Here is a 25,683-nt window from a genome sequence, read left to right as displayed (position 1 = left end):
ATTCCAACGGTGCCACCCACTCGCTGAACGGTGGTTGGAGTTTGCCAAAAAGTCACCTCAAAGTTTTGACGGCAAAACTTTGGAGTGGCCGTACGGGCACATCCTTGCTTCGATGGTCACCAAACTTTGGGGTTGCTGTCGTCGGCGGTCGGGGAAGCTGTAGTACCGGCATGTGTCGAAAATGGTGGCCGGCAGTGGTTGGGTCTGGTGCCCTTGCCGTGGCATGCCGAGAGAAAAACAAGGAAAGAAAAGAAAAAGAAGAAGAGTCGGGGAAGGAGAAGAAAAAGGAAAAACATTTAGTTTCAGAGAATATAACTAAATATTTTTTTTATTTAGTTTCAGTCGTTACATATTTCATGATAATTTTTTTTTTAAAGATTATTGCACTCAAAATATATACCACATTTAATCAACTTGTCCAATTTTAAAATCTAAAGGGTCTATAATCAAATAAAAAAATCTGACTCTTAAATTGTTTCCATTATCAAACCATGAAAGAAAGTTTGCAATAAGCTAAGAGTCTAAGAGTGCTAGTCACAATTTATTCCCTATTTTATGAAATTCAATAAAAATGATATCTTTTGATAAAATAATAATTTTATAATTTTTATCGTTGTACTTGAGAAATATGAGATGATGTGTTCTATTCGCGGTACAGTTGTCAAGCATTTAATGAAGTTATTCATAGTTCTGAGAACACGGTACAAGTCCCCAAACAGGTAGCTCGAGTCAAGCACAGGTCGACAAGACATCAAAGAAATCGTCTAGCCTGATCTTTAGGTCGCATAAGCATAGCTCGAGCATCTCAATGTTCAGATTGGTCAAACCTAGAAATCTCTAGCTCGGGTAGTGTGCATTTAGCTCACTGTCGACAGCTGGAATACACAGTTTTGAATTCCTGAAGACTCAGGGACTTTATATGCATAATTAATATATTTTAATCCTTGTCTAATAAAGTGTAGGCAATTAATGTATTTAATGTATTTATTTGTACATTTGGGAAGTTACCCAAGCTCGTACTTTACACAATGTTAAATGGCTACCCAAATTTGTTCATTGAACCCCTTTAACTAGAGAAAAAATGGACATAAAAATGGATTGAAGCTTTGTATGCCAAAACTCTGCATATAAACAAGGAATAATATAGTCTCATGAACTAGGTGGATTTTAACCAATGAACTACGTAAAATTCTTTGTGTTTTCTTTATATGGTTTAAATCAAACCTAATTCCATCATTGAATTTCTTAATTCACAGTTGACAAAAAACCGCGTCAACATTTACATTATAATAAGTGTATTAGCCGAATATTCTTTTTAATAAAATAAACATATTTAAAATAGAGAAGACTGTAGATTAACAGAGTGGAAAATAGAGCGCAATTATCCCTCCTCATAAACATTAACATATATTTTTATTTCCATATAAGCTGCTTGATGAAGAATAATTGTCCCTTATCATAAACATTGATATATATTTTTATTTTCATAACAGTTGCTTGATGAAGAATAATTAGATAGTCCATATCTAGATTAAGTCTCTCCACTTATTAATTAAGATTAAGACAACTTGATTAATTTAGCTTACTTAGGACCATGTCCATGGGAAATTTCCTTGATAAAAGCATCAAGGTTTGAGTTAGATGATCCACCTTTGGCTATTGCTTTATGACATACCACTTGAAGTTTCTTCACTCTTTTACTCATCACTTTTCCATCACTACTCTCTTTATCCATAAGCTTCTTAACAAGCTCTGCTATTTTATCTCTTGTCACCAAACCCTGATCAATAGTCATCGTCCCAACTTTCTTTATTACGCTATACCCAATTTTCCAATCCTCGACAATTTGCTTGCTATTTGGGATTTGGTCCCAAAATATAGGACAAGTCAGCATAGGCACTCCAGAGAAAACAACTTCAAAAATAGAATTCCACCCACAATGAGTCCAAAACCCACCAATAGAAGCATGGCACAACACCCTTAATTGGTCACACCATAGCACCACAACCCCAATATCATCACCACAAGCACCATCTTTGATCTTTGAGACACTGTCACGTGCCACCCACAAGTACCTCGTGCCACTGCCACGTATTCCAGCCACGATTTCATTCAATTGGGGAGTTGAAACTGAAAGAAAACTCCCCAGTGAGATGTATAAGACAGAGCCTTGAGGATGAGAATCTAGCCATTTGAAATAGTCAGCTCTATCAAAACAAGTTTGAAGCTGTAAGTTAGGTATGCTGGGTCCGATAGGGTACACAGGAAAGGGAAACTTGTCCTTTAAAGCGTCAAAGACTTGGGATTCAAGCTTGTAGACTGAGGTGAGCAACAAGAATTGTGCCTTGGAAACCCTAGAAGTATCTTCCTTGGCTATGTTTAAGACCTTTCGATCTAAAATCATGGGAAGATCTTTAACGCAAATCGTAGGGATCCCGGGGATATAATCCACAATTTCATGTCCACGTACTTTGATACAAAAGAAAAAAATAATTAAAATTAATTCTTATCTCTATTTTGAATAATAAATTGATGAATAGTTCTCGAGGGTTCGACCTGTATTTACCGTTATACTAAATTATTGGTAATACTGAAAATAAAATTTTAAGTACATTTGATATAGCATACGACAAGCATCACATCTTTAATAGGAAAATTAATTGTCGAACTAGTTCAATTTTTTGTGTTTCTCTTTTATTGTTTATAACTTTTTTTAAATTCTAATGTAACTTTACTTTTTCACTACTACATATAGGGCATGTTTGCCATAACTTTTACTTTTACTTTTAGACATAAGAAGAAGAGAAGTAAAAGTTTGAGCTTTCTAATTCATGTTTGAATTTATATTTTGAAAGAGTTTTTTTCTTTGTGGAAGAGCTTTTCAGAGTGTTTGGTATATACTGCATAAAAGCTATTATAAAATAAATATCAAATTTAACCGTAAATATATGCTTATAATAATAATAATAATATTAATAATAATAAAAATAATAATAGTATATGTTTTGTCTGAACTCATTTGAAAATCAATCGTTCTTTTGAAGAAAAAAAATCTAATTGCATACATATATGAATTAATATTAATTAATTAATAAATAAATCATAAAAATCTAAACGTAATTAACAAAAAATCTAAATTTTAAATTGAATATTCAAATATAAAAATATAAATGAAGTTAGAGAAAGAGCTTCTATATATAAAACAATAACAATAACAATAAAAATAAAAACTAAAAAAAATCATACGTAATTATTTTTAGAAAAATTAGAAGAATATTTTTTAAGAAAAAAAAGAATCGTATTCTATAACTGTTATTTGCACAATTTAGGATATAGATGTTGTTGACGCGGTTCTTCGCCAACAGGTAATTAAGAGAAGAAGAGAAAGGGATTAGTGCTAATAATGAACCGAAACAGATATATGATCTTAGGAAATGGAATGGTGACTCAAGACACGATTTTCAAGTGGTTCAAAGGTTAAAATCCTTCTACTCCACTAGTCAATATTATTGCTCTATTCTAGGTATATGATTACAGGATATTTCTTACAAGAGATAATCCAACCCCTATCAACTCCCAGGGTCTCCATATTTATAGGAGAAGGCACCTGGGAGTTGGTAAGAAGGTCATCCCGTGACCTTCTTACCTATCATATCAACTCTGTGACATTCATGATTAATTCCTAAACCTGACACATAAGTGTGGTCAAATCAATAGGTAAGGAGATAATGGGCCGCACGCCCCAACCCAGTCGTGGGTGTCTGAATACGCATGTTCCTACTGCGTGTCCGAGAAGTCAGGGGCATATCAGACACGTACACTCTGATATATGCACGTTTACCTTGCGTGTGTTGACTTTACAAAAGGGGCATAGCTCCATATCCAGCTCGTACTACGAGCTGGATACTTAACTCGACCTTCGGCCTCCTGAGTCCGGACTCAGGTCTTAGGCAATCTTGGCGAACCCTTGGGTTACCTCAAGCTAAGGAGGTACGACCTTATGACGGAAGCTCCGGTCTTGGGGGTGTCCACGAGATAATCATGATTAGGTCGCAGCTCAGCCCGCTAATCAGCCCGTGGGAAAATCAGGGCGTACACCTGCCCCCCAAGCCCCTGCTCGTGGTATACCACGTCGTATAAGATCACAGTAGGGGCTTTTGGGCTTCCCCATGAACTCTTCACATTCCACCTCTTACGCAGGCGCCTGATACGTGGAACATCGTGGTTGGTGACGGTACGTCTTACGAGAACCGCATTTAATGGCCTAGCCTATGCCCAGCCGTCGTTCCGTATTTCGAGTGGAGGGCCTCGGATCCCTCATCAGGGCCATCCAACGGCCTTCTACACGTGACCCTTCTCGTATATAAAAAGGGGTGGCCACCCTACGCATGGGCCACCCTTTCATTTGAAATTTCTCAGAACTTCTCTCCTCATCTCAGAATATAAACCCTCTTCTCTTCTCTTCAGCGCTCAAGAAGCTTAGACGTAAGGATTTCTTCAAAGCTTTGAAAGCCAATACTCTGACGAAGCTTTCACCTAGGCGATATCTTCATCCACCTCCCAGCCAAACACTGTAAGTCTCCTGGCCATGTGTATTTTGAAAATATATTTCACTGTAGCTGCATGCAAGGGTTTTACTGGGTTTTGTGGATACGGAGGGTGAAAGCCTTTTTAGGTTAGGGTATTTTTTCTGTAGGAAATCACTTAAGAGTATGGTTTATAGGATGCATTTTTTGGGGAAAATTTATGGGTAGGAGTTTAGGAATTTTGGGTGCGAAACCAGGTAGCTTAGGGGACACGCTTCACAGGTGGTTTTGCAATTTTTGCCTACTGAAACTTTCCCCCCAAGGCAAATTCTATCCTGACCCTCCTGACACACGAATTCCGAGTAATCGGGGATTTGTTGGGAGCACAGGCGCATGTTCATTGAACCGCGTGGTCCCACTCTCCACGGGCTGGGCTTACCTCAGCTCGTGCAAATAACATTTGATTTTTCCTCAAGCTTGGGTCGCCTTTTCTGAAATATTTTCTTTTGTTCGTTAGGCGACCAGATGGCACCGAAAAGGAATGCTCCCAAGAAGACCGTCAGCAGCTCGGCCTCACAGCAGGACAAAGGAAAGGTGGTGATGCCGGACTCCCCAATCCCCAACTTTGGGCCGGCGGTGGAGCAGGAGGTTGAGGTCGCCCCCGATGCCTTCTTTGAGGCGGAGAGGATCGTCTCAAAGGTCATCGACCAGGCGAAGATCAACAAAATATTTCTTTCCCACAACATTGCCCTGGGGAGAACATCCGTGGTGGCCCGACCTCCTGCGGAAGGCGAGCGGAGCTGCGCGCCACTCGACGAGGTATTCGCGGCCTGGAGCGGCGAGCATTTCAAGGCGGGGGCATTCCTCCCGCTGGACTAGTATTTCACGAACTTCCTCAATTATGTGAGGTTGGCACCATTTCAGCTCCCCCCCCAACTCTTATCGGTTGCTGGCGGGGTTGAAATATCTATTTTTGAAGCATGAGTGGGAGGTCCCCACTCCAGCGGACATTTTATACTTTTTCTGCCTCAAGGCCAGCCCGGATCAGCGGGGGCGAGGCGACGGGTTTTACTACTTAACCCGATTCCCCAATACAGCTGCGGTCATCGAGCTGCCCAGCCACCCCAACGACTTCAAGGATCAATTCTTCATGTCGACGGGGTTCAGGAATTGCGAGCTCCACTACTTCAATCGTCCTCGTAAGTGTTTTTCATCCTTAGCTCATAAATTAAGTGTCGTTTTAGCTCCTCCCGCACCCCTTTCTGACTTAGACTAATTCTGCAGCCATCTTCGCGAGGACAAAGAAATCTGTGACCCTCGGGGCCCAATACGAGACGCTGGCGGGCTTTCCCCCCAGCGAGAAAGATTACCGCGTGCTCGTAACAGACGAGACGATGATAGCCTGTAAGCTGATTTTCCCAAATCAGACTTTAAACCTCAGGAGGCCCCGGGGGCTTCCCCCAGTTCGTGGCACCAGACCCATCATCATGGAGGAGGTCATGGGAGATGAAGACGAGGAGGACGAGGGTGACGAAGTTCCCCTCGTGAGGAATAGGAAGCGGGCCTTGGAGGTCACCCAGAGGACGGGCGAGGAGAGGATCCAATCCGGAGTAGCCGCGGGTCCTTCTGGCCAAGGTAACTCTTACATGTTTAGGAGTCTAGATAGGGCCACAGCAGACCCTAGGCTGGCTAGGTTCAATCCTAGGCAGCTCGTCCATCGTCACCAAAATGATCTGGACCTGAATACCACCCTGCTCCATTGTGTTGACCGGCTTGTGTTGGACTACCAAGATAGCCGACCTAAGGGTACCGTAGTAGTAGATAACACCCTAGCCTTTAGGTTGATCTTATTCAAGGAGTATGGGACCAACCTTCGTACATGGCCATCACTCCGGAAGGGTGTCGTAGCTCTGGGGCTTAGGCAATACGTAGAGGAGTCTAGCCCTGAGTCAGACTCGGACGCAGAACTTGCGCCAGCTCGGGAAGTAATCGACTTAGATTCTTCTTCTAGCTCGAGGGGTAGGATTCCCTTAGTATTCATATACTTTTTATCTTTACCCCTTTGTTTTTGTATCTGTATGGGTGCTAACTCGTACTAACCATGTTTTTGTTTTGACAGAAGAGATGTCTCAGCCCGAGGAGAGCCTGCGAGGTGCTTTCGTCGGGGCCTCGGGGCCAAAGATGAAGAAGCTTCGGACACTGAAAAAAGCAGCCGGAACACCCACCAAATCTTCTGCAAAGGAGAAGGAGCAGCCCCCCGCCGCCCAGGTCGCAGGAACTAATCCTCCTGCTGCTGGGGGGAGCAACATGCCTCCACCCCCTCCGCGAGCTCCGGCCACCACTCGGGACGCAGGAACGGAGCTCGGGACTTCAGCGATCGTACCCTCCGAGGTACGCATCCCAGTCAATCCCCAGGATCTGGAGAAGATCCCAGAGGCCTTCCGGGGAACGGTGTATGAGTCGGCGAACTACGCCGTCAGCCACATCTACGAGTTCAACGAGAAGGAGCTTCGGGCCATTGAGACAATGAGCCCGGTGGGCGTGCTGGAGTCTTCACTGGGCATGACCCTAACGGTAAGCTGACTTTACCCTTTCATGGCTTTTACTACTGCACTTTGCCCCTTTGCTTTCTCTCTCTTTTTTTTCTAAGGCAATTGTCTTTTCACCTTCGCAGAGCGCCGTTGCCCTTCACCGGAGCATCGCTAGGACCAAAACTCAGCTCGAGGACATGAGGAGCGAGCACCAGACTACCCTGCAGGCAGCTAAGGATGCCTTGGCGGCCTCGCAGGTCGAGTTGGAAAAAACCCGCTCGAAGGTCCAAGAGATCGAGACCTCCCTCACCACCTCGCGGACAGACCTAGATGCCGCGAAGGTTGAGACTCAGGCCGCCCAGGCCGCCCTAAAGGCCGAGCAGACCACTTCAGAAAAGTCCCTGGAAGACCTTTTCTACCATTGCTGGGCCTACAATCCGGATGTTGACTACTCCTTCATGTCAGCGAGCCTCTGGGAGTGCTTGCTGGTGAAGTTCCAAGCTCACCTTGATAAAGAGGCGCCCTCGGAGACCGGGGATGGTTCTGACACAGCTGAGCAAGGCGAGACGGCGACCTCCAAGGGGCCACCTGGCGAAGCTTAGGGCATTTATTTTCTTGTGCCCTTCAATATTTTTAAATACTTTTTATGTAACCTTTGCATGAGGTGCTTTCACCTCGAGACAATTTGATTTAACGCTTTCAATTGATCCTCTTTTTTTTCTTTACGCGCTTTGGTTACAATTTCTTGAAAAACTTAGTTCGTGCTAACTTTTAACCATATCTCGAGCTCTTTAGGAAGAACAATGATCGATAGATTTAAATCAACTCCTAAGTTTTATGGCCCGGTTAGGACCAGGAACTTAATTTGAAAACTTAGTTCGTGTTAACTTTTATCCATATCTCGAGCTCTTTAAGAAGAACAACGATCAATAGATTTAAATCAACTTCTAAGTTTTATGACCCGGTTAGGACCAGGAACTTAATTTGAAAACTTAGTTCGTGTTAACTTTTATCCATATCTCGAGCTCTTTAAGAAGAACAACGATCAATAGATTTAAATCAACTTCTAAGTTTTATGACCCGGTTAGGACCAGGAACTTAATTTGAAAACTTAGTTCGTGTTAACTTTTATCCATATCTCGAGCTCTTTAAGAAGAACAACGATCAATAGATTTAAATCAACTTCTAAGTTTTATGACCCGGTTATGACCTGTTAACTTTTATCCATATCTCGAGCTCCTTAAGAAGAACAACGACCAATAGATTTAAATCAAATTCTAAGTTTTATGACCCGGTTATGACCAGGAACTTAATTTGAAAACTTAGTTCATGTTAACTTTTATCCATATCTCGAGCTCTTTAAGAAGAACAACGATCAATAGATTTAAATCAACTTCTAAGTTTTATGACCCGGTTATGACCAGGAACTTAATTTGAAAACTTAGTTCGTGTTAACTTTTATCCATATCTCGAGCTCTTTAAGAAGAACAACGATCAATAGATTTAAATCAACTTCTAAGTTTTATGACCCGGTTATATCCAGGATAGGACTTAGTTAGTGTTTAATCCTTATCAATATGTCGTGTTTTTTAAGAAAAACAACGGTCAATCGATATGAATTAACTTCTAAGTCATTAAGGAGACCTGGTTATATCCAGGCACCATATGCCCCCCAAGTAACTGGGAAAGGGTCTTTCGTGGTTACTTTAGATTATACTTGCAAACATGTACAAAAAGCTGATTCTCATTCATACATAAAAAGTGGCCTTCCAAGCCTTAAAAGTGAATCATTGATAATATTTCTTTAGGTGGATGGCATTCCAAGTCCGCGGGACCGCCCCTCCATCAAGTCGAGCTAACTTATAAGTTCCTTCCTTGATGATTTCGATGACCTGGTATGGTCCTTCCCAGTTTGGTCCTAAAACTCCATCTTTGGGATCTTTCCCGGCCAGGAAAACTCTCCTTAGGACCAAGTCGCCAACGCTAAAGGCGCGTTTTTTGACTTTGGAGTTGAAGTAGCGAGTGATTTTCTGCTGATAATGGGCGAGCTGGAGTTGCGAATCCTCTCGCCTTTCGTCAACTAGATCGAGGGAATGGCACAGGAGCTCGTGGTTTCGATCTTGGTCGTAAGACTGGACTCTATGCGAAAGCACCTTAATTTCAACGGGGAGGACTGCCTCACTCCCAAAGGTTAGGGAAATGGGAGTATGACCCGTAGGAGTCCGATGCGAGGTCCGGTATGCCCATAGGACCTTGGGGAGCTATTCTGGCCAGACCCCCTTTGCTTCGTCTAATCTCTTCTTGAGGCTCGCCTTTAGGGTCTTGTTGACGGCTTCGACCTGGCCATTCACCTGAGGATAGGCCACGGAGGAGAAACTTTTCACAATACCGTGTCTTTCGCAAAACTTGGTGAACAGGTCGTTGTCGAATTGAGTGCCGTTATCGGAAACGATCTTCTTGGGCAGGTCGAATCGACAAATAATGCTTTTAACCACGAAGTCAAGCACTTTCTTGGAAGTTATCGTCTCCAAGGGTTCTGCCTCAGCCCACTTTGTAAAGTAGTCAATGGCCACCACAGCGTAGCGGACCCCGCCCTTTCCAGTGGGGAGAGCGCCAACCAAGTCTATCCCCCAAACGACAAACGGCCATGGGGACGAGATCATCTTCAGCTCGACTGGAGGAGCTCGGGCAACTGCAGCGAATCGCTGGCACTTGTCGCACTTCTTCACATATGAGACCGAGTCTTTGGACAGAGTTGGCCATTAATATCCTTGCCTTAGGACTTTTAAGGCCAAGCTTTGCCCCCCAGTGTGGTCTCCACAAAATCCTTCGTGCACTTCCTGCAGGATGGTCGTTGCTTCGCCTGGAAGAACACACCGGAGGAGAGGTAGGGAGTGCCCATGTCGGTACAACACCCCATCGACTATCGTATACCTAGGAGCTTGGTACAGGACTCGCCGTGCATCGTTACGTCCTTCAGGCAGCTTGCCTTCGGCGAGATATTCAAGGATAGGGGTCATCCAGGTCGGCCTGGCATCGATCATCTCGACATCCGTCCTGACATCTTCTACGCTTAATTTCTCCAAGAATTCGACTGGTACTAGTCCCAAGGTCTCTGTTTCTCCAGAGGTAGCGAGCTTGGCAAGAGCGTCCGCGTTAGCGTTCTGCTCCCGAGGTATCTGTTCGATCGAGCCTCGCTCAAACGCGAACAGTTCAGATTCGACCTTCACCAGGTAGGCGGCCATCTTGGGTCCCCGTGCTTGATACTCGCCCAGAAACTGGTTTACCACGAGCTGGGAGTCACTGAAGCACTAGACGGAGTTCGCCTTCAACTCCTGGGCTATCCTCAGTCCCGCCAGCAAAGCTTCATATTCGGCCTCGTTATTGGAGGCTTTGAATCCGAATCTCAATGCCGAGTGGAATCTATGTCCCTCGGGGGATATCAAAATGATTCCAGCTCCAGAGCCGTTCTCGTTGGATGAACCATCTTCAAAGACCCTCCACGAAGCCAGGGGCGAGCTGACTTGGGGTGAGTTTTCTGCAGGATTCTCCTGGAATCCCGTGCACTCTGCCATGAAATCGGCCAGGGCCTGACCTTTTATAGCAGTTCGCGGAGTGTACAGAATCTCGAACTGACTGAGTTCGATGGCCCACTTTAACAAACGTCCCGACGCTTCGGGTTTTTGAAAAACCTGCCTTAAAGGCTGATCGGTCATGACGTGTATTGAGTGGGACTGGAAGTACGGTCTGAGCTTTCGCGAGGTCGTGATAAGGCAGAACGCTAATTTCTCCATCAACGGGTATCGGGATTCAGCCCCGAGAAGTCTCTTGCTAATGTAGTAGACTGGCTTCTGAACTCGTACCAATACGGCACTAGCTGCGTCCTCAGTAACAACCAGATAGAGAAAAAGAGGCTCTCCTGCCTTGGGTTTGGATAGCACGGGCGGCTCAGCCAGATGTGCCTTTAGGTCGAGGAATTTCACATTCTACTGACCATTCAAACTTCTTGTTTCCTCGGAGCAGGTTGTAGAAGGGCAAACACTTATCGGTGGACTTGGAAATAAACCGGTTGAGGGCTGCCACTCTTCTTGTCAGGCCTTGGACATCTTTTCGCGACCTGGGCGAAGGAAGCTCGAGCAGTGATCTGATTTTGTCGGGGTTGGCCTCGATTCCTTGGGTATTGACTATGAACCCCAGGAATTTTCCTGACGCGACTCCAAAAGTGCATTTCTATGGATTGAGCCTCATGCCATATTCCCGCAATGTCTTAAAACATTCTTCTAGGTCAAAAACATGGTTATCGGCAGTCTTTGACTTGACTAGCATGTCATCAACGTACACTTCCATGTTTTTTCCGATCTGGTCCGCAAACATTCTATTTACTAGCCTTTGGTAGGTAGCTCCGGCGTTCTTCAAACCGAACGGCATGACCTTATAACAATAGACGTTAGTTGGGGTCATGAAGCTGGTGTGCTCCTGATCCGCCGGATTCATCGCGATCTGATTGTAGCCTGAGTATGCGTCCATAAAGACATGAGCTCGTGCCCTGCCGTGGCATCTACCAACCGGTCAATCCTGGGTAATGGAAAGCAATCCTTGGGGCAGGCTTTATTTAGGTCGGAGAAGTCGATACAGGTCCGCCATTTCCCGGTAGGCTTCGGGACTAGCACGGGGTTTGCAACCCATATTGGAAACTTGGCTTCACGGATAAAGCCACATTTCTTGAGTCGGGCTACCTCTTCTTCTAGGGCTTCAGCTCGAGTTGTTCCTAAACGTCTTTGCCTCTGGGACTTGGCGGGAACGCTCTTATCCAGATGAAGTGTATGCATGATGACACTTGGGCTGATTCCCACCATGTCCTCATGGGACCAGGCAAACACGTCCAGGTTATCTCGCAGAAACTTGGTCAGCTCCGTCTTCCTCTTGCTACAGAGGTTTTTCCCGAGCTTGACCGTCCGTGATGGATTCTGCAGATCAATGTTCACCTCCTCAATCTCCTCAATCACCTGGAGCTTGGATCTGTCCTCTCCTATTCAGGGGTCAATATCCTCACTTAAGACAACATTTACCCCCTCGGCGCTTTGAGGTTTTTCAATCTCAGGATCTGCTAAGGGTTCTTGAGATTCCTCTTCACCTTGAATGGCCATTGCCAGCTGCCCGGGTTTAGATTTTCCCTTCATGAAATGCTGTAGCATTCCCTGGCAGTGAGCTGATCGCCATGGATAGTGCAAATTCCCGTCGAAGTAGGGAATTTCATCGCGAGGTGGCGAATGGACGTGACGGCCTCGAAAGCTATGAGCGTAGGTCGTCCCAAAATGGCGTTGTAGGCAGCGGAGCAGTCAATGACCACGAACTCGAGGAGCTTGGAGACTGTCCGAGATCCTTCACCTAGGGTGATCACCAGCTCGATCATCCCTATCGCTGCTGATCCTTCTCCCGAAAAACCATACAACATCATGGAGGTTGCCTTCTGCTCGGCAACAATCAAACCCATCTTCTCTAAGGTGGATCAGAATAGGAGATTCACCGAACTCCCGTTGTCTATCAGAACCCTCCTCACTCTCCGGTTGGCGAGCTGGACTGCTACGACTAGGGGATCATTGTGAGGGAACTGGACATGGCCCGCATCTTCCTCCGTAAAAATGATTGGTTGCCTCTCCAACCGCTGCTGCTTTGACTGACGCTGTTCCGAGACGTACTCCACTCCGTTATGAGCCTTTAGTTCGTTCACGTATCTCTTCTGGGCGTCTCTGCTCGTGCCGGCCATGTGCGTACCTCCAGAGATGGTGGATATCTCTCCTCTTACCACAGGAGGAGGTAAATCCTGGTCTACCCGAGATCCGGGCTGACTGGCCGGGATTTCCGGAGCAGGTCGGCTTGCTGGAACCCTGTTCCGTGCGTATTGAGCCAAGGGGCCGGCTCGAATGAGAGTCTTGATCTCATCCTTTAAATGTCTACAATCGTCAGTATTGTGGCCAACATCGTTATGAAAATGGCAAAACTTGGAAGCGTATCTCTTCCCCTTGTGGTGCTTTAATGGCTCCGGCCTCTTCCAGGGGACTCGAGTAGAGTTGGCTAGGAAGATATTCTCCCTAGATTGGGTGAGCTCAGTATAAGTCGCGAAGACGGGCTTAAACTTGTCTATGGACTTATTCTTCTTTTGACCGTGTTGGCTGCCTTCACCATTCCCCTTTCTTTTGCCTCCTCCGAGCTGGTTGTTCTGTGTGACGTTCTAGGTCGCTGCCATGACCTCCGTCCCCACTCCAGTGGTCTGTTCGGGGGACTGGCTGGTTCCCGCAGCTGATTCTTTAGCCTCCTCCAAGTTAATCCATTCTTGGGCCCTGTTAAGGAATTCGTTAACCGAACTGACTCCCTTCCTTTGTATATCCTTCCAGAGATCCCCTCCAACGAGGATTCCAGTTCTCATGGCCATGAGTTTGGAGCTATCATCTGCGTCTCTGGCTCGAGCAACGACGTTTGCAAATTGGCTCAGGTAGGCCTTCAGAGTCTCACCAGGCTACTGCCTCACGTTAGCCAGGGAGTCAGCCTGAACACGGGCGTCCTGGTAGGCTCTGAATGCCCTTTTGAAATCTACCGAGAAAGTCTTCCAGGAGCTGATTGATTGCTTTTTACCTTGTTTGAACCACTGCCTGGTAGGCCCAGTCAGTGTGGAAGGGAAGATTAAACATCTCAGCTCGGGGCCGATGTTGTGAGCCATCATCAAGGTGTTGAACATTCCTAGATGATCCGACGAGTCTCCGTCTCCATTAAACTTTGATAGGTGCGGCATACGGAAGCCAGGTGGGTACGCCGTTGCTGCTATACTGGGGGCGAAGAGTTCCATCTCGTCCCCTGAATCGTACTCATCTTTTTCTTTTTCCGTCAGGAGCTTCCTCATCAACTCCTCCATCTGAGTTAGGCGTTCAAGGGTTTGGTCCTGGTGTCCTTGGTTATTCCGGGGCTGATCAACAGCTCCGGATCCATTGTACATATTTGGTGGGTTATTGCCCCTCCTATCTTGAGATAGGTTATTTGGGGCATTCCCTCCGTTACGTACTTCGGACAGGGCCCCCCCTGAGCGAGCGTGGTTGTCTCCTCTTGCCTACTCCCCTCAATGAGAGTTGAGGCAATCTCAAAGGTCGCCTCCTTGAGTGACTCGAGGGCTTTCCACCGAACTCAAACGCTGGCGCAGGTCTCCCCCAGAGACATCACTCCGACGACTGTCGGTTCAGTGGCTCCTGCTAGATAGGTTTGGAGTCCGCCTTTGGTGGGGATGATCTGGGCTTTCCCTTGGCGCCCTGCTACGCCGGGAAGGTCCAGCTGATGGCGGGTTTCTCCTACTACTCCCATAGGCTGGGATATCTCGTACAGGCCGAGGAGGAGACGGATAGATGATTGGAGAAGGAGGATGCCTTACTGGAGAGACGATCCTGGTTCCGTCAGGTCGGATTAGATTCGGTGGGGGCCTTTCGGCCCTGCCAACCCGCTGGTCCTGCGCCTAGCGATCTGGATGAGGCGCAGGATGGTTGTTGGGGACGGGCTGATGCTGTGAGCCCTCCCCGGATCTCCTTCGGAAATTTCCTCGAGCTCTCCTGGGCGCTCTCGAGGATGGTTGGGAGCTAGGAGTCGACGTTCTGACCGAACGGCTGTATTGCTGTTGTTCGGTTCTAGGCATTCCTCTGAAGTCTGCCTCTCGATGGTGTGATGAAGGAGTGGAGTTGGGCGTCGGAAGTTTGTCTGAACGGCTATGCCTGGACCGATTACCTCGGCGAGACTTAGAAGCCTCGCCTTGCCTCTCTCCGACATTAACGTCGGTTGTGAGAGGGGGTAGTCGGGCTAGCACATCCTTGATCTGCTGACTAGCTATTGCTAGCTGGCTCCTCAGCTAAGCATTTTCCATTTCCACCGTAGTGTAATAACATGGGTTCGGGTTAGGCGGCCGAGGTGCCGAACTTCCAGTATCATCTTGGCCCGTCAGCTATTTTCCTGGCCGCTACTGGACTTTAGGAACTTGTTCACCAGGGGTGGAAGTATGATGAGCCTCCTGACCATCATGTTTCTCTGCCTCGTTACCGTGCCTGGACCGAGTTGTCACCATAGTCGGATGTTTGCAACAGCACTGAATTGGACTTGCTCTCAATGAAAGCACCAAACTGTTGACGCGGTTCTTCGCCAACAGGTAATTAAGAGAAGAAGAGAAAGGGATTAGTGCTAATAATGAACCGAAACAGATATATGATCTTAGGAAATGGAACGGTGACTCAAGACACGGTTTTTAAGTGGTTCAAAGGTTAAAATCCTTCTACTCCACTAGTCAATATTATTGCTCTATTCTGGGTATATGATTACAGGATATTTCTTACAAGAGATAATCCAACCCCTATCAACTCCCAGGGTCTCCATATTTATAGGAGAAGGCACCTGGGAGTTGGTAAGAAGGTCATCCCGTGACCTTCTTACCTATCATATCAACTCTGTGACATTCATGATTAATTCCTAAACCTGACACATAAGTGTGGTCAAATCACTAGGTAAGGAGATAATGGGCCGCACGGCCCAACCTAGTCGTGGGTGTCTGAATACGCACGTTCCTGCTGCGTGTCCGAGAAGTCAGGGGCATATCAGACACGTGCACTCTGATATATGCACGTTTACCTTGCGTGTGTTGACTTTACAAAAGGGGCATAGCTCCATATCCAGCTCGTACTACGAGCTGGATACTTAACTCGACCTTCGGCCTCTTGAGTCCGGACTCAGGTCTTAGGCAATCTTGGCGAACCCTTGGGTTACCTCGAGCTAAGGAGGTACGACCTTATGACGGAAGCTCCGGTCTTGGGGATGTCCATGAGATAATCATGATTAGGTCGCAGCTCAGCCCGCTAATCTGCCCGTGGGAAAATCAGGGCGTACAGATGTAATTTATTTTTTTCTTTTATAAAAAATAAGGGTAATATAGGTATTATGAAAGATTCATTAAAATAAGAAAATAGCTTCCCGTGTTTTTTAGAAGTCCTTCCTGAAAAAGCTGGTGAGTCACTGCTTCTCTTAAAAGCTCTTTTAAATTCAGAAAGCTCTTTCTATATTTCATCCAAACACACCTAAAAGTAACTTTAAGACTTCAAAAGCTCTTCCAAAGCCATGCCAAACAGGGCCATACTTGCACTACTGCAAAAACTAGCTTTTAGGACATTTTTTTAGGACACTCACCTAGATGCGAGCCCTAAAAACATCTCCTAGCCTTTTTAGGACACCCGGTGAGTGATAAGTATCGAATTTGTATATTTTTAGTTCATTATTCTTTTATGATTATGCACTTGATTATTTATTTTTATGTTTAATTAGTGTATTTTGTATTTTTAGGATTTTCAAGACATTTGGATGAAAAAGAATGAATTTGGGATGTTTTACAAGCAATGGGTAAGCTTAGAATTACAAGTCAAGCACTTCACACTTGATTTTGATAATTTTTTAGTACTCTTTTTGAAATATTCATTGAAATACAAGTTTTATATTTTTTTCTTAGATTTCCATAGCTTTTTTAATCGTCTAATTCTGAGCTATATCTAGGAAGTTATGGTTAAAATACAGTCAGTGGCTGTAGCTGAAGAAAAATGAAAAACGGAAAAAATGCTATGGCCGCAGCTAGCCACATCCCAAGCCGCGGCCACACCAACAGAGCCTGGCGGCCATGGCCAACAATGTCCCAGGTTGCGATCGGAGCCCAATTTTCTAGAAAATACATGTTCCAGTGGCCGTTGCCGCCAAGCAGCACTGACCGCGGTCGTCTATCGATTTGTCCTTAATTTTTGAATTTAAATGTATTTTTGAAAGGACTATTTAAGGGATTAGGGTTAACTTTTATAATAACTTTGGATTACGAATTTTAGAGGCTACAACAACCAAGGAGGAGAAAAGATATTATCATCTACATTTTTCAATCTAGTTTTTCTTTCGTCTCTAAAACATCTTTATTTTCATTAAATATTTATGTTTGTGATCATGAATTTGGGAGAGTGTCGGGCGAAGGCCTGCTTTTTATGTGGGATTGTGGGGCATCTCAAGAAGGACTGCCCAAGAATGAAGAAAGAGGAACATAAGAAGGCAGACAACTCGACTCCATCTCGAGTATTTGAATTGACACAGGCTGAGGCTGAGGCTGAGGCTAGACCCTCAATGTTCATAGGTCAGCTTTCTAGTGCTGGCATTTCTTATATTGTGCTGATTGATTCTGGTGCTACACAAGCTTATGTTTCTAGTAGGATTGTTGATAGAATGTGTAGGATTTGTGATTATTATGTTGTGGGGTTTGGGACGTTACTACCCACCGGGGAGTTGGTGGTTTCCAGGAGATGGGTCAGATCATTGCCAATGATGGTGGATGGCAGGGAGTTGTCGGTTGACGTAATAGAGTTGGTTATGACTGACTTTGATATGATTTTGGGAATGAATTGGTTGACTAGATATGGGGAGACCATTCATTGTAAGAAAAAGATGGTAACCTTTGAACCTGAGGGTGAGGAACTCTTCGTGTTCGTTGGCACTATGAATGGACCCCGAGTGCCTATGATTTTAACATCGATGGCTAGAGATCTATTGCAAGGAGCTTGCATAGGATTTCTAGCCAATGTGGTGGATACCTGTAACGACTCAAATTTGCTAATAAGGCTTAGGGCCTTGATTAGCATGCCTCGAGGGAAATAAGTGAAGCATTGCTATAATATGTGAATTTATGTGAATATGTGATTAGAGATGCATGTTTAGTTGAATTAAATATGCATGTGGGTCCCGTTTGGATATTATGGGCATGTCTGTAATTTTAGTCTGTTGAGGGTATAAATAAATGTGATATGCTTGTGATATATCTCTGTAGCACGATCCGGGACAGTTCTAGGGAGTCGTTAGCCAGAAAGTCACAACGGTGTTGAGAATCCGACTCGGGGCGAGTCAAGGGATATTCTGGTTATTAGATGTTTTATGGGATTATCGGGTTGTGGAAATAAATATTTGGAGATATATTTGAGGTTAGAATGCTTAGGAGGGAATATTAAGGAAATTGACCATTTTGCGCTCAGGGATGTTTTTGGCACCTCGAGCCTTGAGGTAACCTTAAAAACCTAAGTTAAATATAACAAAAGAAAGGAAACACTCAGAAACTTGTAGAAACCGACCCAAAGATACTCTTCTCTCTCTTTATGTTCTCTAAGTCTTGGCAAGGGAAAATTGTGGTGGAAACTTAATCAAACTAAGGATTTCAGCTGGGATTTTTGGGAGCTAGAGGCTTGGAGCTTGGAGAATTGGTTTAGGGATTCACTTCTGCTTAAGGTAAGCTTTTAATATGGTTGAGTTGTGTTGATTTGCAGCTGGTTTTCTATTGAAATATTAGAGTGTTGCATGTGTGTTGGGTGAAGGATCACTTTTGAGACTATATGAGGTTTTGGGCTAGTTCTTTGTTAGGTTTTGTTACTGAAAACATGGTAGAGTTTCTGTGATTAATGGTCTGTGTACGCCCTAAATATCCACGGGCTATTAGCGAGCTGAGAAAGGGAATAATTATATCAGCCACGTGGATGCCATGTACCCGGAGCTGCTGTTACAAGGTCCTACCTCTTTAGCTTGAGATAACGAAAGGCTTAATGTGATTACTAAGGAGTCGGGTCAGAAGTATGGACACCATGAGCTGAGACTACATCAAGCTCAAGATACGAGCTTGAGTTGGCACCTCTGACCTCTTATAAAGTCAACCACGCAATGTAAATGTGCATATATCAGACATCACGTGTCTGACCCATCCCTGAATTATCGGACACGTAGCATAAACGTGCGTGTTCAGGCACCCACGACTGGGTTGGGCCATGCGGCCCATTATCCCCCTTACCTATTGATTAGACCACACTTCATTGTCAAGTTTTAGGAATTAATCATGAATGTCACAGAAGTGACATGATGGGTAAGAAGGTCACAGGATGACCTCCCTTGCCAACCCCCAGGTGCCCTCTCCCTATAAATATGGAGACCCTGAGAGTTGCAAGGGGTTGGATTCGAATTTGTAAGGAAATACCCTGTAAAGAATATCGGAGAGATATCAATAATATTGGATGGTGGACTAGAAGGATTTTAACCTTTGAACCACCTAAAAAAGTATTAGTGTTATCATATCACTAAGAGATCATTCATCTATTACGGTTCATTATTTAGCACTAATCCCACTCCTCATTCTATTAATTATCTGTTGCCAAAGAACCGCGTCATTAGTTTGGTGCTTTCATTGAGAGGCTGTTAGATTAGTGCTATCACAAATACCCAACCATGGTAGTCACTCGCTCAAGACATGGTAACGAGGCGGACCAACGTGATGGGCAGGAGGCCCATCATGCCGCCGTGTCCGATGATCAGAAACCTGAAGTTCAGCAATGGCCGGGCAAGCAGCCAATAGGCCAAGATGACACTGGAAGTTCGGCTCCCCGACCGCCCAATCCGAACCCAGATTTCTACACGGCGGTAGAAATGGAAAATGCTCAGTTGAGGAGTCAGCTGGCGAAAGCTAGCCAGCAGATTCAAGAGGTTTTGGCCCGACTACCCCCTCTTACAACCGACGCTAACGTCAGAAAGAGGCAAGGCGAGACTCATAAGTCCCGCTGGGGTAATTAGTCCAGGCCCATTCGGTCGGTCAGACCCCCAACATAAAATTATACTCCCACATCGCACCACCGGGAAACTACTTTTGAGGAAATGCCTATGGCCGAGCAGCAGTACAGCCGATCGATCCGGACCTCAACTCCCAGCTCACTTCTGCTCTCGAGCGCACCCAGGAGGGCTCGAGGAAGCTCATGAAGGAGATCCGGGGAGGGCTCGCAACAAAAGCCCACCCTGGCTAGCCGTCTTGCACCCCGCTCAGACCACCGAGCACAGGATGCGGAGGATGGTAGAGCGGAGCGGCCGTGACCTAACTTGATCCGCCTTGACGGGACTAGGATCGCGTCCCCGGTCAGGCATCCTCCTTCACCAATAAGATACCCGTCTCCTCCCCGGCCAATCCGAGACATTCCGGATAATGGGAGCAGTAGGAGAAATCCTCCTTTCGTCGGACCTTCCCATCGTAGCCGGGCGCCCAGAGAAGTCCCGGATCCTCATCCCTAGAGGCGGGCTCCAAGCTTCTCAAATGGGAGCTATTGGACCGGAAGCCATCGAAGTGTGCTCTCCAGCGGAGACCTGCGCCAACGCTTGAGCTCGGCGCAAAGTCCTCAGGCCGCCCCGAGGGGCGACCTCCGAGATCGTCTAAACTCTCAAAGGGGGGACCTAGTGGGAAACGACAGCCGTGCTTGCCAAAGAGAAGACCTGTCCGAAGTACGCGACAGTGGGAACGTCCCATATAACCTATCTCAAGATAGGAGGGACAATAACCAGCCAAACGCGTACAATGGATCCGGAGCTGTTGAACAGCCCCAGAACAACCAAGGAAGTCAGGACAAAACCCTTGAGCGTCTGGCTCAGATGGAGGAACTAATGAGAAAGCTCTTATCAGAAAAAGAAAAAGATGAGTATGATTCAGGGGACGAACTTGAGCTCTTCACCCCCAGTCTATTACATCAACCAGATTTTTTAGGACTCGCAACCAGATTTTTTAGGATTTGCGTTGCGAGTCCTAAAAACCCTCAAATTTTAAGGCTCTCAAATAGAGAACTCGCAATGCTAGTCCTAAAAAATCTTTTTTGTAGTAGTGCTATCACAAAGAGCCACAAGAAGCTAAAAAAAATAGTCATCAGATAAGTAGGCACTGACTGCAATACTACTTTAATAAGAATTTCCCTACCATCAGCTGAGAAAAAACTATGTCCCCGCCCTTGCACTCTCTTCTGAACCTGACCACAAATACCCTCAAAAGTATGCTATTTATTTTGTCCAACCACATTAGGAAGCCCCAAATATTTATCATGAGTCAAGGCAGACTCCAAACCAAGAACATCTAGCACCGCCACCCTTTCTGCCTTTCAAACATTTGGACTAAAAGTGACCGAGGATTTAGCCATGTTAATATGTTGCCCAGACGCCCTTTCATACTTTTCCAGAATACGACGCACCACCATAGTTTCATCTTTACTAGCCTTTGTAAAAACAATATTATCATCAGCAAAGAATAATTGAGAAACTCTCGTCCTTGATCGAGTACACCTGAATGCCATCAAATAATTTAGAAACTCCACTGCTCAAATAATCGATGAAAGAGCTTCAACACAGAATAAAAATAAATAAAGGGATAATGGGCAGCCCTGTCGCAGGCTCCGTGAAGGGAGCACATGTCCTCAAGGCACCCCATTAATCATAAATGTATATGCTGGCGTAGTAATACACTCCATGATAAGACTAATCCAACAAGCATCAAATTCAAACTTCTCCATAATACATCGAAGAAAATCCCATTCAACACGGTCATAAGCTGTAACGACCCGACCCGACATAAACTAATTAATTTACTACATAAAATATTTAAGTAAATTAATATATTAAAAAATTTATTTCAGAAAAACATAACATTTCCTGAAACTCATTTGAAATAACATGAATTAAATATCTTTTACAAAACATGCAACTCGAGATCTCATTATTTTAAAATAAACCATCTTTTACATGCATATTGTAGGTAAAAATACAAGTTATTAAAACTCAACGTATAACCATGACTTGAAGACTTTTAAAACCATCCATAAGTAACAACAACTTTGACCCTCAGGTCAATTGTTCACGACATGCACACATCTGACAGAGTCTGCTCCAACTCATTACTTCATCAAGTACGTTTATGCATTTACATGCAACAAAGAGTACCCATGAGCTAACGCCAACAAGAAGGGATATATAGGACAAAATCCCCAAAGCCCAACACTATGAGATATAAAACATAGACATAAACTAATTCATATCATCACAACCTTAATCATAAACTACTCATAGCCAATACCTTAACATACAAAGTTCCATAACCAACATTATCATATCGTAATAATCATAGCATAATATAACCTATCCGAAAAAAACCTAACAATAAATATTGCATAACATAACCTATCCTACACTAACATATTCAATTATAACACGTATTACCAGTGTCGTTCTGGCCGTAAACCAGTGTTGACCTGGTCAAGTGTACAATCGCGCATAAACGTAAGCATGCATTTTATCATAACGTAAGCATGCAATTTATCGTAACGTAACATGCATTTTCATAACATAAGCATGCCACACAGACATGCAGTATATTCACACATAACACAACCACACGCAACATGCATAACCCATAACATAGCTTATAACACAAACCATAACATAATTACTAATGTAACTCATAACATAATTTATATCATAGTTCAGAACATAATTCACAATATAATCCATATCATAGCTTATAACATAACATACAAATTTTACCACACTTAAGTACGTCGAGTGTACACCTTGTGTGCAAGTGTCCATTCTTCTTACCATAGGTCCAGCAACAATGTAATCACCTCCCTTCAAGTGCCTTGCCGAGTCCTAAATCTAAAACATACAACATATATCATTTAGAGACTCATAACTTAAACCAAAGATCATGAACCAAACCTTACTCTTTCTAAGAATCAGTCAACCTTATATTTTCCTTAGGAAAGTCCTAAAAATGTCCCCAAGAAGCTAGGGAGGAAGTCCCCAATGAACCCCATATGAAAGGACTTCAAAACAACCTAAAAAAAACAAAAATTGATCTTGTCCCAGTCAAGCGTCGCGGCCCTAGAATTTAGTACTGCGCCATCTTAATTTTCCCAGTTTCTGGGTGCCTAGGCGCGCTCTTTTTGTGCCGGGGCGCTGGTTCGAAAACCACACCCCGAATAAACTTCAAAAGGCCATATCTACCTCAATATAAATCCAATTTTAATGATTATTTTGGGGTTTTTCTTGTATTGAATCCCTCTATATCATCATACAATTCTTAGAGATAATACAATACTAAAAATTCATGAGAAGCCCCTAACTCCATAACCCTAGCAAATCTCATGCAATAGAACTTATTCTTCCCCATGCTATGAACATATATAAAAAAATCACACCATATATCACCATTAATTCATCCCTAACATGTTCCTAACCATTATAGATTGATACTTTAGTCTCTAACATACATATAAACCAATCATCCCTACCTATCATGCTTTCTAATGAAAACCACCATAAAATAACCCAAAGCTTCAAGAATCAAAGAATCTTTAAAAGTGTAAGAAGTTCTTACCAAAATCATGAGCAGCAACCTAAGTCTTGAAAATATTCTCCCATAGCATCCTAAATGAGCCCCCACACAATGTTCCTAGTGATCTATACGTATATGAAGAGATCCTCATCCTCATTATTTCTTAGATATTGAACCCTATTCTAGAGTGAAAGAGAGAGAGTTCTCTCCTTTGAACATGTGCAGAACACCCACCAAATTCAAATTGTAAGTTTGACCCTAACCCTAATCGCTCACTTTGTATTTATAATGACTCATTATGCCCAAATTACCATCCTACCCTTGATCTAAGACATATAACAAGTTCATTAAACATTTTTAGTAATTCTCCACTAAACTATTAGTTTTCATAATCCATAATTAACTTGTTCCCCATAAGTTATATTTATTCCATTATAACCCCTCTTTCAACAATTCTTGACAATAAGACCCCTAACATTTGAAGGAAACCATGATTCGTCACTTTAACACATATCTCGAGCACTTTCGGTATTTTCCAACGTAAAATATCTTACACTGATATAATATCACATAAACATATTCATATAATCACATAATACGTAATTTCAAAAAATTATAAAAAAACCCCTCAAGAGTATTAAATTACCAAATTTTCCTCACAGGACTAGGTATTACATAAGCTTTACTCATATCCAACTTAAGTGCCATAAACCCTTTACGCCCATTATTCTTCTTATACAATGAGTGAAGCAATTCAAAAGCCACAATAACATTATCATGTATTGACCATCCCGGAACAAATGCACTTTGAAAAGAGGAAATAAGAGGACCAAGAGTTGTACGCAGTCGCAAAGCTAATGCATTGGGAACAATTTTATATAGAATGTTGCAAAGCCATATGAGTCTATAGTCCTTGATTGGGCTCGGATTTGGCACCTTAGGACTAAGGAAAATACGTGTTTCATTAAACCCCTTGCCAAAGCACCATTATTGAGGACATCCAAACATACCGTCGTCACACGAGGACCCACAATTTCCCAGAACTTCTAATAAAAAATAGCATGAAACCCAACTGGTCCAGGAGCTTTGGTAGCACCAATATCACAGACTGCTGGATCAATATCAGACTCAGTAAAAGGCCGAAGTAAAGCCCCATTCTCCCATGGCTCAAACCGTGTATCAATACCATCCAGAGCCTCTTGTATAAACTCTGCAGAAGGACCTGCAGATGTAAACAAATCACTAAAATAGCCTTCAATCTCAGCCACAATATCCACCTCCTCACTTAAAATTACCCCTATCATGGAACTTGAATGACGAATAGTATTCTTCCTCTTCCTCAACATGGCCTTATTATGGAAGTATCAGGTATTACGATAGTGTGTAATTTGGGAGTACAAATTACAAATAGTATGTAATTTGGGAGTATTATGAAGTATTATGGAAGTACAAATAGTGTGTAATTTGGGAGTGTATCTATCATTACTCATTTCTTTATTACTTTATTAGCCTACATTGAATAGGTGTTGATTTCCCATTTCTACCATAAAGTTTATGGATTTTTCTTCTTAAAATATCTTCTTTCATCATAAATATCATGTATTTTTTATTATTAATATATACTTACACTTTGTCCCTCATTAGTGCAAATCATAATATTCTTTTATTAATGTGTGCCATTAAATTGTGCACATCAAATGCTTAGAACAAACATATTATGTTTTGCCTTATAAATAATATTCCTTGATTTTGTTGTTGTTTCATTAGATTGATTCATACTAAATACTTTGATATTATATTGCTAAAAGTGAAGATAAATCCTATATTAATATAATAACTTGTGCTTAAAAAGAATATCCAAATTGAATAGGTGATAGTTTGATTAATTTCTATTATTAATAAAATTTGGGAATCAATGTACTTATAATTATTATTGAACTTATATTTTGTGGATTCTATTATCTTAATAATCTTTCTTCTACCATCTTGTTTAACAATTATCAATTTATTTATATATATTGTCTTTAATTTCTTTAATATTGCCTTTATTTTATTTTCTTTTCACAATACCCCATCATCAATCTTTGGAGCTAGGTAGAGTTTATTAATGTTGGTTTATAATAGTTATCTTTTTTATTTTAGACAACTCATTTGGGTTCGACATCCTTGCTTACACGAACTCTATACTATATATACGATTCATGCGCTTGCAATTTTCATATTTAAAATGTACCCATTTTGGGTCTATCAAGTTTTTGGCGCCGTTGTCGGGTAGTTGCAAGAAAAGAAACGAAATTTATTTCAAGGTTAGTGAATTCTTCTACTATTTATTTAATTTTTGCACTTAGAAAAATATATATACAAAAATGTATATTTAAAACTAAAAAAAAAAGATAAGAAGAAAATTTGG

The 25,683-nt window shown here is 43.3% G+C and overlaps 1 protein-coding gene across 1 annotated transcript; it reads right to left on the bottom strand.

Annotated features, from left to right (window-relative positions):
• Nucleotides 1–1,582: 1,582 nt before the first annotated feature.
• On the bottom strand, nucleotides 1,583–24,619 carry LOC133791734 (UDP-glycosyltransferase 87A1-like). Its single transcript, XM_062229651.1, has 3 exons — nucleotides 24,370–24,619; nucleotides 23,960–24,127; nucleotides 1,583–2,469 (listed from the first exon to the last, which is right to left on the bottom strand). Exons 1-3 carry the CDS (start codon nucleotides 24,617–24,619, stop codon nucleotides 1,583–1,585), a joined length of 1,305 nt encoding a protein of 434 aa, XP_062085635.1.
• Nucleotides 24,620–25,683: the final 1,064 nt, after the last annotated feature.

Source organism: Humulus lupulus, chromosome 7 (assembly GCF_963169125.1).
Source record: "Humulus lupulus chromosome 7, drHumLupu1.1, whole genome shotgun sequence".
Lineage (NCBI taxonomy): Eukaryota > Viridiplantae > Streptophyta > Magnoliopsida > Rosales > Cannabaceae > Humulus > Humulus lupulus.
The sequence above is the reverse complement of the archived record's forward strand: the minus strand, read 5'-3'. Positions and strand labels throughout refer to the sequence as shown.